Here is a 15,565-nt window from a genome sequence, read left to right on the forward strand (position 1 = left end):
TGGAGGAAAGATTTACCATTAGCTGGTCTTGCACAGGGCCCATATCCTGGAGATTTATCCATGGGCACTTTCCCACCCCTGTATTTCAAAATACAGTGCAGCCCTTTCTTGTGATAGTCTCAGCAGCAGAATCTACAGCCAAGACATAAAACAAACTGGAAGTTTAACTGGAATTAAGTGAGGAATAGATATACCTTAGCACAAGGTAATTGAAAGTTATTCTCCAAACTTCACCCTTTGAAGTATTTTGCCTGTCTGGTGCACAGTAGCTTTAAAAACTGATTAAAGCTGATAACAAAGATAATCCTGCACACATTTCATTAACCTGGCTGCCATTCTGGGGACAGAAATGAACATTTCTCCTTGATTTTAATCTGAGACTGTCAAACACTAAGCTTCTGGGTCAGCAGATATCCAGGCTGCAGATTGCTGTGGGTTTGGGGCTGTTCCTGGACCAGGAACACTGCTGTATGTGGATCTCTTTGGGCATGGTGTTGTCATGCCACTTCATAAAAAGTGGAGAATTTAAAAGCACAAAAAGGAAAACTCAGTAAGTTACTCACTTTTGATTTATTTTCAACAGCCTCCATTTGATGGGGAAGATGAAGACGAACTATTCCAGTCCATAATGGAGCATAATGTTTCCTACCCAAAATCACTGTCCAAAGAAGCAGTCTCCATCTGCAAGGGGGTGAGATAAAATGTTATTTATCATTAAGTTCCTTTTTGGCAGTCCTTGTGAGTCACTGGGTTTGCCTGGCTCTGACACAGCACTGTAGTATTTTAAAGTGCAACTTCTGTCAGGCCGTGCTGAGCTGTGTTGTCACTTGGTGTCACTGGTAAGTGCTGGGCTCTTCCCACTGTGCCTGTTTGTTTTATAGAAAGAACAAATGTCAGAATCAGTGGCTGCCAAATCCAGAGCAGAATTTATAAACAGGATCATGGTGTGAAGAGTCTCCCCCTGCTTTGCCTCTCGCCCCATGGCAGCACAACCCTGATACTGCAGGGTGAGATTTCTCAGCTTGGCTGGAGATAGTCCAGCCAGTCCTCAGCGCAGAATGCCTAATGACAGGATCAGAGCTCAGGAGTTTAAGAGAATCATTTTTAAATGTAGGTGAAGATGAGCTTGTGTGAAAATCTTCAGCATAAATGCAAGGAAACCATAGGGAAATTCTGACCCAGTGGTACCTGTGTGGCCAAAAATTGGCCTTAGATACTAAATTATTTTTTTTTCTTTTACTTTTGAGGAAAATAATAGATTTGGCTTCAGGGGATTAGCTTAGGAAAAAAGAATTCATTTGACTTTCCTTTGATTCCATGTGGTTCTCCAGAGCACCATCAGTCTGCAGCTTTTCCAATTCACCGCCTGTAATGGGTTATTTGATGTCTGACTTACACTGATAAAACACCACTGCACTTAGTTAATTTGGTATTTACATTCTTCCTATCCTTTTCAACCATTTATGAAGTATTATACATGAGCTGGATATTAGTCCATTAAAGAAATCATCAAGGAAAAGGTGTTTGGAACAAGAAGGTAAAATGAAAGACTGTGCTAATTTTGGAGCTTGTCCCAGTGTAGATGTGCTGGCCAACAAAAAATAAACATGATGTATTTTTGTAAAGTACATTCAGATTGCTGCTTTGTCGTGACAATCACATATTCAAACAGCACAGTCTGAACCTGATGAAATTGCCCTGTTTTCAGCTCCTGTTGCTTCTTCTGTGTGCTCATGTCAAGGGAGGGCAGAAAGCTAAAATTACCCTGCACCTTGAGATTTCGGGCAAGTCTCTGTGATACTGACATGTTCTTCATCTGCTAAACTGACAAATTGATCTCAGGTTTCAGTGGGAGTTTTTCCTGAGCTGAGAAGTCAGTATGAGAAAGTTTCTGACCCTTGCAGTCAGTGGTAGCTCAGCAATCCCAGGACTGGGCACCACTGGGCAAGACAAATGTGCCCACTCTGCTCTTGGAATTGATTCATCTGCTTGACCTCCATTCCACTGATTGAGAGTTTGTTGGTTTTGGTAAATGTAGCAACTTTGGAAAGAATTAAAACTACTGGAATCAATACTCCCATTTTCTTTTATCACAGACTGTTAAAGCAAGAGGTTTGGAAAAGGTAACAAAAATGGGAATGTTGCTGTTAATCTTGAAGAAGGCTGTGATTCCTGCCCAGTGCACAGCTGCTTCCCAAACCTGCTTAGAGTCACTTTAATTTTAGGTTCAAAATTGGACTCAGATCAACTCAACATTTGGGAGGAGACTAAAGTGGTACCGAGGTTTTAAGAAGATCTGTTGAGGTATCACTCCCAGCAGTACATTAATCATATATAATTTGTAAAAGAGCTTTAAAAAGTCCCCACGAAACTGGAAGTGAGAGTTTAAGGCTACATTGCACAATTCCCAATGTACACACCAATTGGAAAATGCTGAGGAACTTGTTAATTAGGGAGCACATTCCAATTTGTAATCACACCAGGCTGGTGGATTTGGGGCTGGTTTGTTTCCCCAGGTCTGTTTAATCTCTGTAACTGGGTATGGTATTGACCAGGATGTCATTAAGAATGCAAGGGAGGAAACACAGATTAGATGTTGTCAGCTGGGTGCCAAAGAATTGGAGGCTCTGTAATGAGATGTCTTGAACAAGCCCCAGAAAAATGAAATGGGAGTGTGGGGGGGTGGTACTTCATGGAGCTTTAGTGCATTGGAATTGATGATGTTTAATTGATTGTTGAGATAGGGCAGGAGATGTTCTGGAGATCTGCAAGACTGAACTGAGAGGCTGGAGGTGAAATTCAGGAGTGAGTTATGAGGCAGCAGGGATGGCAGCATGTCCTGGGCACCACCTGCACCTCCAGCAGCAACCTCTGCCCAGTGGGAGAAATTTCCCCAGTGAAGCCCCTAATTCTGCTGCTGATTTGCTGTCCCCAGTGATGAAGCAAGAAAATTCTTCCAAAAAATCATTTTAGCTTTTCAAAACTATTTTATTAGCAGTGGGTATCTTCAGGAGAGGAGCAAGAGCATTGCAGGCAGGGGGAAGTCCTTCTCACTTTCCTTCCAGCATTAAACCAATTTGTTTGGTGTTTTCTCCCCAACAGCTGATGACTAAACATCCTGCAAAACGCCTTGGCTGTGGCCTGGAAGGTGAAAGAGACATCAGGGAACATGCTTTCTTCAGGAGAATTGACTGGGAAAAATTGGAGAACAGAGAGATTCAGCCACCTTTCAAACCTAAAGTGGTGAGTGAGATGCCAGAGGTCCAGAGGCCTCACTGCCCCATCTGGGTCACCAAAACTGATGCTTTAAGGAGCTGGAACAGAGGCTAGATGAGTTAAGGGGAATAAAGAGGATATTTATTGAAGAGCCTTCAAAGGCCACACCCTGGCAGTACCAGAGCCACAGTCGTGGCTCCAAGATGGAAGCAAAAGAGAGCTTGGTCACAAGATCTCACATTTTTATAAGTTCTGATCCATTTACACATTGCAGTTCATTGTCCAATTCCAGCTTTAGCCCATCCAGTCCCATCCTGCTTGTTTTTCTCTCTCCAGCCCATGGGGTTTGTGCTTTTGGGCTGAGATTTGGATCATTTGTCCTTGGTGCCCAGCTGGAGCAGGAATTGTTTTGTCTCCCTGCTCTGTGCAGAGAGCTCACCATCCCCTGATGTGAACCCAGACCCACACACTAAAGCAGCACAGAACCTGAAAAATAGAAAAGCCAAAACCTGAGGCATCATTTCCCTCACAGGCTGTGGCTGCAGCCCTGCTCCCCAAGGGTGGGACTGCTGCTGCAGATCTGGGGCATGGCTGAAACGAGGCCATTTGGTGAGGACAGAGCTGTCTGTGAGCCTGTCCTGTTTTGATGTAACCTGGGGAACTCTGTGCCTTGCAAAAAAGCCTCACAGTGGTTTGAGGCCTGCCTGGGTGGTCACACACCGCGTGAGGAGCTGAACACAGGGAAAATTGGCACATCCACATCAGCCACTTGAGACTGGTCAAAAATGAGGTTAACGACTGTCTACTCTGAGCAGCATCTAAAGTCAGGATCTGACTGAGGGATGGGGATTAGAGGGGTGAATTTCCTCCTTGGTTGGCTGCCCAGCACAGGGGGTTTTATTCCCCATCCTACGCCAGTGTCTGCTCAGTTTGCAATATTAATCCCTGGTTTATTTCCCATGTTCATTACTGGTTTGCACACATGTATCTACAGGAACATCTTAGAAATCCAAGCAAGTAGAAAGATGTCCTTACCCTGAGGTCTGTTTGCATAATAGAATTGGAAGAGCTTTGCTTGTTGAGCCAGAGTTTCTTTCAGCATGTACTGTGCTTCATTGACAGGCAAAGAGAAGAGTTTGCATACAAAAACACAAGCTTTAAGGAACAGCTGTAAATTGTTGTGTCCTAACATTGAACCTTTCTTCTCTAACCCTTTTATTTTTCAGCTGAGAGTCCTGGCTGCCTTTAGCACTTCAGGTGTAGGATGACTGCTCTTACACTGATTTATTTGCCAATACAGACATACCAGTGTCTGTCACAAAGACATGAAAAGAGGGATGCCAATACCTGAATAATTCTTCACTTTTTTCATACAAATGACTTTTTTTTCATGAACAGGAGGAGAGTTGAAGCTGAGAAAGGTGTTTATTGCTAAAGGAAATACCTTTTTGCTACAGTGGGGATTTTGCAGGCAGGGAAGGGTGTAAATAAGTGAAGAACTTGTGTGGTGCTGCCAGCCAACCCTTCCCCAGGGCTGGCTGTGCAAAGGGGAGCTCTTAGAGCTTATTTTAGTTGAGATTTTTATTACATGCTTCTCAAGTCAAATTTAAAGGTGATCATAAAGCACATCTACCTTCACATCTGTAAGTTTTATTAGCTCAGGAGCTGGGTGCTTAGACTCTCCTTGAAGTTAAAAGTAACACCAGCATGAAGGTGCTGAAAGCTTGAAGTGTGGTTTGGTTCCATCAGAGCTTCCTGGCAGGTCCTGGCTCCTCCTCAGAGCAGCTGTGCTCTGTCTCCCTGGTTATCATGACCTGGTTTGTTTGCACAGGCTGCTATTAAAACACACCGAGGCGGATTCACACAGAGCCCAACTCTCCTGGACAAAAATAACTTAAAATGCAAGTCAGTATTTACATACCCTGTGCACAACTCATTTATGGTGATTGCTGATTCTATTTGTATCAGTGTCACACAGTTATAGAATCATTTAGATTGGAAAAGACCCTTAAAATCATTGATTTCCAGCTATTATCCCAGAACTGCCAAGCCCACCACTAACCCTAAACACCACATCTACACAAGTTTTAAATCCCTCCTGGGATGGATATTGATTTTAGGAAGCAAAAAACACACAACCCTTAATCTGTTTGAAGACATGGATGTATTTATAGGCTTTGTTTGGGGTAATACTTTTTGGGAAACCTTTTTAGGTACATCTTCTCTAGGACATGCTTTCCTGCAGGAATAATCCTGCTCCTTCCACAATCCTCACTCAAACACAGAGCTTCAGATTTTGGGTCAGCAGTTGGGTGCTGTAAATAACATGTTCCCTTCCAGATTGACATTTCACACGTTATAGGCATAGACTGATTATTTGGCAAGGACGTTTTACTCTTATTTCCAAGTTTAGGGGTTTGAGGAGTTCTGAAATTTCAGTTGGACTCTAGTACTGCTTTAAGGTTCAGTGCTACTCTTTAATGTGAAGACAAAAACATAATTTAAGATACAAATTTATTTATAGTTTCTCTATTTGCACCCAAAACATGCCCACATTTAATGTGATTTATTTCTTAGCCTCTACTAGCCTAAGCAATGGGAGAGACCTAATGGTCTCAGGAACTTTGGGTTCAATGTCCAGCGTGTTTGAACACTTTCCATTTGCTGAAAAAAAGAAGAGGGGAACAATTTTAAAAAGAATGAAAATAACATAATTTTTATTTCAGGATGATGCTTATCTGTAGAACATCTTTTTAGCAAAAATTTCCTTTTTAGCAATAAAAAAATCTCCTTTTGTTGCTGCTCTGAGCTGGCTGTTGTTCCTCTAAATTAATTTGACTTAATTGGGGGCTACATGCCAATAATTCAAGGGTTTTCTCCTTGTCAGAGTTCAGCTCTTTCCATTCTTGTTTTCCAGAGATTCTTTCCCAAAATGCAGAGGCTCAGGGGTTACCAGGGCATTCCATGAGAGGTGCAGAACCCTGGAGAAAGCAGAGCCCTGTTAGCTTGACCGTGGTGCAGTGTCCCTGTGCTGGTGTTCTTCCAGGGCTGGACAAGTGTCCTCTGTGAGCACTGGGCTCCAGGACCTGAGCTCGTGGTCTGGAACAGGAACCATCCTGTGCCTGAGGCAGCAGAAGTTCTTGACAGCTCAGCTCAGATGGCAGGGCCAGCCCAGCACCTGCCAGGTGCTCTGTGGGAAGGTTGGAAACTCTGCCTGGGCTGTTTCCAAACCTCTCACTCTGAATCCCCTCAGTGGGCCCCTCTGCAGTGCTCCTCCTACAAATGCTCAGATTTAGTCATGTTGCATTAATTCAGAAAAAAATCAATATTTTATATTCGTCTCTTGCACGAGCCAAATTCTGCCCTTTCCAAGTTATCCTCTGAGTCTGAAGATAATAGTGGAATTTCACCCTTTATATCCACATGCAGGGATGCTGAAGGGATGGCTAGAGAGGAAAGGGTGAGGAGCAATGGGAAGAAACATTCACTGCCTTTATCCCACACCTGCTTTGTCCAAAGATCTGTTACAGTAGTTTTGAGATGAGCACATTTACCAGTTTCCTCCTTACCTCTCCACAATATTCAATGCCTAATTTTCCTCAAATATTCTTTTTTTTTTCTTTCACATAAGCTAATTTCATTCTGGTTCCACCTTCCTATTTTTTAGCATGCTTCTGATCATACTTCCCTGCTTATCAAGTCTTTTCTGCATTTCTCCAAACTCTTCTTTCTACAAACCTGGTTTCTTTTGTTTTCTGTTCTGAAGGAGTTGTGCTCAGGCTGTAGCTGTATTTAACCCCCTTCTTGGCTGGACTTTGCCCAAAAATGAGTCTCATAAGAAAATAAAGGAGGAAACCTGTGATAGCAAGTTTTGGAACAAGGACCTGTCCTGGGATGTGCTCCCTGCCCAGCCCTTCTGCCATCTCAAGGACTGAGACCTTGCTATAATTTATGAATTTATAGGAGTTCAGTGGATTTATAGGAATCCATTAATTTCTAAATTTATTAATAAAAATAAATGTATGAATTTATAGGAATTCAGTTCAGAGCCTGTTCAGTGAAGACTGAAAGCACATAAATGAATTGCATTAAGCTTTTTGCAAATCATAAAGGAATCAGAGACTAACAGGAAAATTTAATTTTGTACGATAAGGCTTTTAAAAAGAATGAAACAACTTGACAAAGAAAGTATCTCTTGCCAACATATGTTTATCAAAATATTTCCCTCTTCCTTTTGTATCCCAGTAATGCTGAATATTTAAACCTCTTTATCTCGTCACCTCATGCTGATGGATGGAAACCTTTCTGACTGCTTTTTTTCAGGATTCAGCTATTAAAACTTCACTGTTTGTCTGGGATATTTTGTGTCAAAATATCTGAAAAGAAAATTTTCCCTCAACTACTCATAAGAAACATGCCTTGCATGTATCCTGACAACTCTGCTGTTGTATTGCTGACTTTTCTCAGCCTTTTTTTCTGCTTTTCTCTCTCCTTGCAGTGCGGCAAAGGGGCTGAAAACTTCGATAAGTTCTTCACACGAGGACAGCCGGTGTTGACGCCTCCAGACCAGCTGGTCATTGCCAACATAGACCAAACAGATTTTGAAGGGTTCTCTTACGTCAACCCCCAGTTCATGCACCCCCTTGTAGAAAATGTAGCATGAAACAGCAGAACAAATCCCGCCGTGGGGAGCAGTTGTAACCCTACAATTTTTAGGCTTTCGCCTCGTTGATTCCATTTGGGCCTGGAAATTGTAGGGTTAGAGGGTAGAAGATGAGGGAAGGGCCACTTAGTCAGGATTTGGGCTTTGCAGCAGCAGTGTTGTCTTAGCAGGAGAGAAATTAGTGTACGGTGCCCACTTTTTCTTCTGGAAGTCGCCACTGACTTGTCGAAACTTACCCACGTTTTGGTACGTTCTATATTTTGTAACTTCCCACTGTCCTTTTGCTCCCTTTTCCACTCCGTTGTGTTGGAAAATCATCTGACACGTGGTCTGAATGAGAAGCCACCTCGGGTATCTGTTCCTTGGGGGTGGATGTTGGGAGGTGGGAGCTCCTCCCTGCGCTCCCGGAGACCTCGGGGGCAGCACCAGAGACTGAGCAGGGTCAGCTCCACGGGGAGAGGCATTGCAAAAACATCACTGAAAGTGTTTGCTAAATACAGCACAAAAAAAATAGTTGGGAATGGGTGGGAGGGGGGATGAAATCAAATTAGACCCCAAGGCTTGGTGAGCCAATCCTGTGAAATCCCAAATGAAAGCGCTGGGGTGGTGGCCACGTCTCTAGGATTTGTGCTAGGAGTAGCATGTGATAAACTCGAGGGTGAAATTTTGTCTTTCATAATAATAATAATGATAATAGTAATAATTTTAATAATACTTTTGTGAATTTTTAATCTCCATGAGATTATTCTGTGATCCAGGGTGCCATTGTCTGTTCAGTTGGTTTCATTTACACCACTCCTCAAGTTTACTGTTAACTGGTTCTAATACCAATATTTTACTATGAAATTTATTAACCTGGAATGTAAAACAAAACTGTAATTCCTTATATCTTATTTACATGTGTTTATTTATAGTCTGCAGTGTAGGACAGTAAATTGAAGAAAGCATTATGTATACTAAATTAACAAAAAATACAGCCCCAAGTGACTTCCTGATTTCTCCAGAATAACTCATGAAAATCAAGTGAGATTTAGTCTTAAATAATCGGTTTTAATTCAGAAAACTTTGGGCTGTAGAATAATCAAGCCTGAAAAAAGCAGCACCTAAAACTTGTTTTATTGATAGAATGGAATTTAATACGTTTTACATATGCTTCATGCAATGAATTTTGCATGTTTAGTAATAACTCTTAATAATAAGGGTTAATAATAAGCAGATCTATATTATTGACATAATCGTATCAAGCATAAAAAGAGTATTATAAAAATTTTATAAAACAACTTGTGCTTTATTTGTGAAAGTTCTTGTTCCGAATGACACCATTTAGATTTAGCTAAATGTTTTCTTGCTATTGTTTTGATTTTTACTTTAGGTTTTGAATATTGTTACTGGCTTAGGGTATAATCTCTTTTTTTTAAAGTAGATATACTTTTAAATAATAATTGCTACCTGCAGGTTTTATACGAGGTTCAATTAGGCTTTCATTTCACATCTGCTTATTACTTGCAGAGAAGGAAATAGACTTTATTTGCAATGATGAACACTGTAATTAATGCAATCTTCTCCTCTCCTATCACTTAGATAAAAAATTTTGATATTTCCTCTTATTACTTACGAGAAGATATTAACTCAAATATCAGTAAATAATGTTTTGTGCATATTTTGGTTTTGTTACCGCATGTAAAATAGTAGTTGGTGCATTTCCCTTTTTTTTTCCTCTCCTGCCTTGATCCCATTAGCAGCCACAGGCACTTTTTGTGTCAGATGTGCATGATGATGCCAGAAGCATGATGTCTCTGTTGCTGCATGCAGACTGATTACAATTTTTCCAGCATGTAAACATATTCAAAAAGTAAGATATTTGCCATAAAATACTTCAATTTATACTAGAATATGTAATGGGGTGGGGTGGGAGGGGAGGGCAACCTACTTTCTAATCATCTTTTACGACAATAAAACATGGAACCTGTGCCAAAGATTCTGTCAGAAAGATGCAATCCTGCCAGGTGGGAGCCAGAGGGGTGGGGGTGGCCTGGGGGTGACCGGGGGGAGCTGGGCACTTGTTGAGGGAGACGTGGCTGGATGTGAAGGGTGACAGTGTGGAGCTTCTGCGCCTGCAGGGCCCTTGGGAAACGTGGCTTTGGGGCCAGGATGTGCCATTTCCACACTCCAGAAGTCCAATTGTTGCCCTCAGTCCTTTTGTACCCCCAGCTCCCACGGGGAGCATCTTGGAGTGATCCACCCCTGACGTTCCAAGGTGTGGCTCACCAGGGGCGTTGGCAACTGACAGGAACTCAGATCATTGCCTAAACAAACAGCACTCCAAACTTCTCAAACATTTTAGAAGTAAGATTTTTAAACTGTTCTGTGTCAAGTATGTTGTCATCCAAACTGGGAGTTCATTTTCTCCTTTGTGTATTATGTACTTCAAAAACGATGGTATTCACCATAAAGCATGTGGCCTAATGCAGCATTCATGACTTCTTTTCTTTTTTTTTTCCTGAATATTATTAGCCTGGCAATGTTTAGTAAAATGCTGTAGAAGACAATAGATTGAATTTAGATTACAGATTACTGAGTCTCACATTTTAATAAAGAAGGGGCTCTTAGCTATGCCAGTCTGCCAACAGGTGCCATTGTGTTTGTTTTTTAAAATGTGAAGTGAAAAAGACACTTTGGAAAAAGGAAAATACAGGGAGAAATAGCAGCATACAGGTTTGCGAGTAAGCAAAGCAGAACAGGGGGAGAATTGAGCCAAGCCAGAAACCAGGCAGGAGCTCCCTTGGGTAGATGTTGCCACAGTTCTGTTTTCCTGATGAAATCTGGGTTTTCCAAGGATGTCCCATTGCTGGCACAGCTGTGACAGTCGGTGCTGTTCACACCAGGACACGATGTCACAGGGCTGCTCTGACACTGGGACTGGGCTGCTCATTTTCTGGCTGCTTCTCATACCCAGTTTCTTCAGCCCTTGTGTTTGTCTCCCAGTTTTTCTGACGTAGAAGCAGAAATTCCTCTTTAAAGTCATTACCTCAGGTCCCCGGGCTTGTGACAGACGTGCTGTCTTCTGGAGGTTCCTGAAGCACTTAGGAAAAGGTACTGTGAACTCATGGATCCTGCAGGAGCAAGGCAGGCTGGATAAAGCAGGGATTTGTTGTGTTACCCCTCACTGCTCTTCCTGATGCCCTCAGATGCTCTGACCTTTCCCGAGAACCCCCGCAGGCTGCTCAGAATCCAGAAACTTACCATGCAAGGAAAACCTGAAGAATCCAGCCAGAACTTTCATATCTTTTTAAAGACAGATGTTATTTATATAATATTTTTCACAAGATTTGGTTTTCTAGAGAACATGTATCAACAGAAGGAGAGGCATTAGAGCTACTTCTCTTTCACTTGTGTTTGATAGCAAGTGTAATCCCAACACCCACGTTGCCACCAAGATTCCCAAAAGGCAAATTGAAAATTGTACTGCACCGAAGCTGGGGTGGAAGTTTTGGGAGCTGTAATTAAAAATTGTACTGCACTGAAGCTGGGGTGGAAGTTTTGGGAGCTGTGTTTCCATCCCTGTGCTGGAGTTCCAGATGGTTCCAGGGCAGCCCCATTCCTGCCAGGAGGGGCACAGGTTTGCCATGTAAAACTTCCAAGGGGTTTTCAGGGATCAAATGGGACTTAACTGGCTCCTAGGCAAATTCTGACATTATTCAGGCATCTGGATGCTTTCGTGACCAGAGCAGGGTGGTGGGATTCCAGGACAACCATTTCACCCACTGGCCAGGCTCGGTGCTATGAGCAGGGTTGGGACATATGTGAGAAAGAGAGAGCACATTCCTATGATAAAATAGTCTTTCCAAATCCAGTTTGGAGGAGAAATTAAATTTAGCTTTCTAATTCTTCATTCTTTCCAGAAATACAATTGAATTTCCTTTTACAAACTGAAGAAAGTTCTTCTGGAAATCAGCTGTTAGTTAAAAAAAAAACTCATCACATTTGAATACTGCTGGCCTTTGAAATCCATCCTGTCTTTTGAGGTGAATCCAATTGAGTAATGCTGGGCTTCTATAAAATTAATAAGGTCGAGCTAGAGAGGAACTTGTCTTCTAGTTGGGAAGATGACACATCCAAGGGTGGAGTGGTACCAGTTGAAAAGTGTTTTCTGAGCCAGTGCCTCTGGATGCAATCCCAGTTAAATGCCATAGGAGACACATGCAGTGAGCAGGGGGAAGATCCTCCTTATTGTGCAAAGCATAGCATTGGAAATAATTAATAATAATAATAATAATCCAATAATAAAGCTTTGCTACAAGTAGAAAGCATATGTACAGTATGTCAAGTTTACAGTTTGGACCTGCCAGGAAACTTCTGGAAATATTTAATGTGATTTTCAGTTCTTTTAGTCATTAGCATAAGTTATTGTACATAGGGTTTTGTCTCTTTGCAGACGTGAGTGTGGGCTGTGTTTGATGTGTCCCCTCTGCAGGTGGGCACTGAGCTGCCAAGTAGTCAAAAAGTAGACAAGCTAAAAAGCACTTTTTCCCCTCAGCCCCTCACTCACAGACAGGATCTGAAATAGCTGAGTTGCAGAAATAAGATTTGACTCCATAAACATGCATCTCACTGTGCCAGTAACAATTGGGAATTAAATAGCCTTATCTTGAATAATGATCATGCACTACAGCCTCCTGTTCCCAGGAACTCCTTGAGAGGGAGAGGCCTCTTGTCAACCTCTGCCTCACCTCACCCGTAGAGTGGGGCAATAACACTGACTGACCCCACAGGGAGGGGTGAGCACTTCTTAGGCAATGTTTCTAATTCACTTTTAACCTGAAAAGAGTTGTGTAAGTATTATTATCATTTTTACTATTAAATCAGCTTCTCGGATTCACATGGTACTGCTGGCTATACCATGCTGTTTCTACCTTTTTATAGAACTTTAGTAACTCTGCTGAAACCATTTGAAGAGAAATAAAATCAGATCTGACACGTTTCTTACAGAATCTGGAGTCCAGCTTTTGTACCTGGAGTCAGGGTGTGATGGGGAGTGATGCTTGCTGATTGTGTGGGTCAGCTGCACTTACCTCTTTTTCCAGCTACTGAGATTTTTATGTGCAATTTTAAAATTCCGTGTGGATGGAAGGCTTAGCAGAACTGATAATTGGAGGGGGAGATTCCCTTTGGGTAAATAAAGTCAGCACAGCTGTTTTTTAGCACCGTTTTTACTGACTCCTGCTGAAGGAGGAGCTCTGTTCTTTGTGCAGCTGGTTTGTCCATGACAGGTCGATATTTTCTGTTGATATTTTAATGTATTTCTGTGTTGTAAATGTGTCCTTGTGCTTCTTTTTTTTTTCCTTTTCTGTGACACTGTAGTTCAAATTTAAAAGAAAACTGCTCCAGAAGCTGGTTTTTCCTTCCACTGATGTCAGTTGACCTAAATAAATAAATTAAGTCTGTTAATGATTTGAAACAGTGCAGGATGAGTAGCAACAACATTGACACAGCTGCCATTGGAGCTCATTTCTCACTGGTTACACTGGACACTCTGCAGCTGATGTTTCATTAGTTTTATAATTAATAATGACAGGAACGTTTTAATAGAAAGGAAAGTGATGTTCATGATCTTCACAAACATTTTCCTGAGAACTATTTGGATTTCTTTTCCTTCTCTCTGAACCCCTTGGGGTGGCACTGCCAAGGGCTCCGTCCTTCCAGAGCTTCACACACTCCTGGCTTAAAAATCTTAAAATTAACAAACCAAAACCACTACAGCTTCCGAGGCACCCAGGGAACCACAGAGCTCCCTGGATGCTGAGTGCTTGGCCAACAGTCCCAATTCACTGAAAATATTAATTATATTGTGTGTTTGTACCCACTGTTGGCCTTGGAGTATAAAAACAATGCTCTTGCAGGGGGTAATAAAAATTTAATATATGGCTCGTTCCCCAAACCTTTCACTTGTTCTCTCCTATGTTATCAAAATGTATGTAAAAAAAAATAAATTTCAACAAAATTAAGCCCATTAGCTTTTTCTAAAATGTGCATTCCTCAACACTCTGTGGTTTTGCACAACAATACAGAGAACACCTGAAACTTCTCAAATGACTGTATGCTACTTAATTTTTTTAAACATTAAGTACTCCCACCTTGAACTCATTAATATTTTTAATATTCTTTTAAGACCCAAATGTTGTATTTATATAGAGGAGAACATTATTTATTTTCATATCATTTATCTGCAAGATTCTACCAGAAAATTTGGAATTGCCATTCATTTTTCAAAAGATTTTAAAAAAACCCAACCATTGGAAGTGTAGTGGGCAAGACTGATGTACAAATTACAGCTTTTTTTTTGTTTGTTTTTTTTTCATAATTCACAGTATCTTCAATCTTTGTTTGCATGAAATGCTTTTGTTAAGTATTAATTGTAGTTCCAAAGCAAGTGTGTATGAATAAAAATATTGATCATTACTTTTGTGAGAGTTTGGTCTGCCTTGATGAAATTTCCTTTTAAAATTGACTCCCCCAGGCCCAGAGGCTGCAGAGAGGTTGGTGTGAGCAGCCACAGAAATTGCCCAGTCTGGACCCGATTCTTCAGAGACAGAATTTTGATCTGGGTTTTTGGTTTTAATTTTTGTTAATGAATTTGTTAATGAAAGGTGTGTCTGGAAGAGGATTTCTGTGTGCTGACCTTGGTGGTGCTGGGCTGCTCCAGGTGTGGGAGCCAAAGGGAAAAACAGCCCCAGGAGCCAAAGGAGGTCTCAGATTGGAGGGTTTGGTTCAAAGCTTGATGTGGGGCTTGGTGCTGGGGGGATGTGCCCTCCTTGGGAGCAGCCAGACCCAAAAACCTCAAATTCAATTTGTCTTTTGGGGTGTGGGAGGCCTGGTTGGTTCATTCCACCCTCTGCTGCTTCCTCCTGAGAGGAGGGGCTGTTCAGTGACTGATAGTCTAAAATTCCCAGCATCCAGAACTCCAACAGGCAAAATTAAAGGAAAATCCTTTAGTTTTGATCCTTGATGACCCTCAGGGCCCCATCTGGGTGATGAAATATCTGATTTAGCACTCCTGGTTTTCCCTTGGGCTCCTGGGGCCCTCCCAGTCCCACCAGCCCGTCCACCCCATGTCCCCAGCCTCGCTCACACTGACATCATTGGTTTTCAAAACTTGAAAGCAATGTCCAAATATTGTGACAGCTTGACAGACAGCTCCCTTTCCTGCCTGCTCTCACAGGATTGAAGCTCATGCTGATTCAGTTACTGGGTTTGTTTCGTTTGCAGAAGTCTGGCTGAGTTTGCCCTGAGGAATGGTTGAAATTCTGGGTTTTTTTCCAAAGAGCCAGTGTTTCCAGGCTACTTCACATCTGTGCTCAGCTTCTGAAGCCCATGAACACATCTCAGACCTTGGGAGCTTTCTGCAGAGCAGAACAGGGACTTTGGGGACACATCCCTGCTCTGAGCTCGTGGACACAGAGCTGGTGCCTCCAGGGCAGGAGGAAGGGGGTCCTGAGCCCTCCATTCTTCCAGAGCTGCCCCTCCAGCCCCTTGGCTGGCCAGGATTTGTGGCCAAACCACCACAGTGCCCATCCAAGGGGCTGTTGGCTTTTGGGGTGACAGCTTGGACATGTGATTCTGAACTGTCTCCTTGGGGAAAAACAAGAGCTGTGGGCGGCTGGCATGGACTCACAGGGGTGGGAGAGC

The 15,565-nt window shown here is 42.2% G+C and overlaps 1 protein-coding gene across 2 annotated transcripts in view; it reads left to right on the top strand.

Annotated features, from left to right (window-relative positions):
* The window catches only part of PRKCA (protein kinase C alpha), a 146,175-nt gene extending 131,837 nt beyond the window's left edge, over positions 1-14,338 (top strand). For both annotated transcript variants that reach the window (XM_064395256.1, XM_064395255.1), the window contains 3 exons: positions 584-691; positions 3,103-3,243; positions 7,715-14,338. In XM_064395256.1, coding sequence (XP_064251326.1) covers positions 584-691; positions 3,103-3,243; positions 7,715-7,879 — 414 coding nt within the window. In that variant the 3' untranslated portion in view covers positions 7,880-14,338. The remainder of the gene's footprint in view (positions 1-583; positions 692-3,102; positions 3,244-7,714) is intronic.
* Positions 14,339-15,565: the final 1,227 nt, after the last annotated feature.

The sequence above is a fragment of the Passer domesticus genome, chromosome 20, assembly GCF_036417665.1.
Source record: "Passer domesticus isolate bPasDom1 chromosome 20, bPasDom1.hap1, whole genome shotgun sequence".
Classification (NCBI taxonomy): Eukaryota; Metazoa; Chordata; class Aves; order Passeriformes; family Passeridae; genus Passer; species Passer domesticus.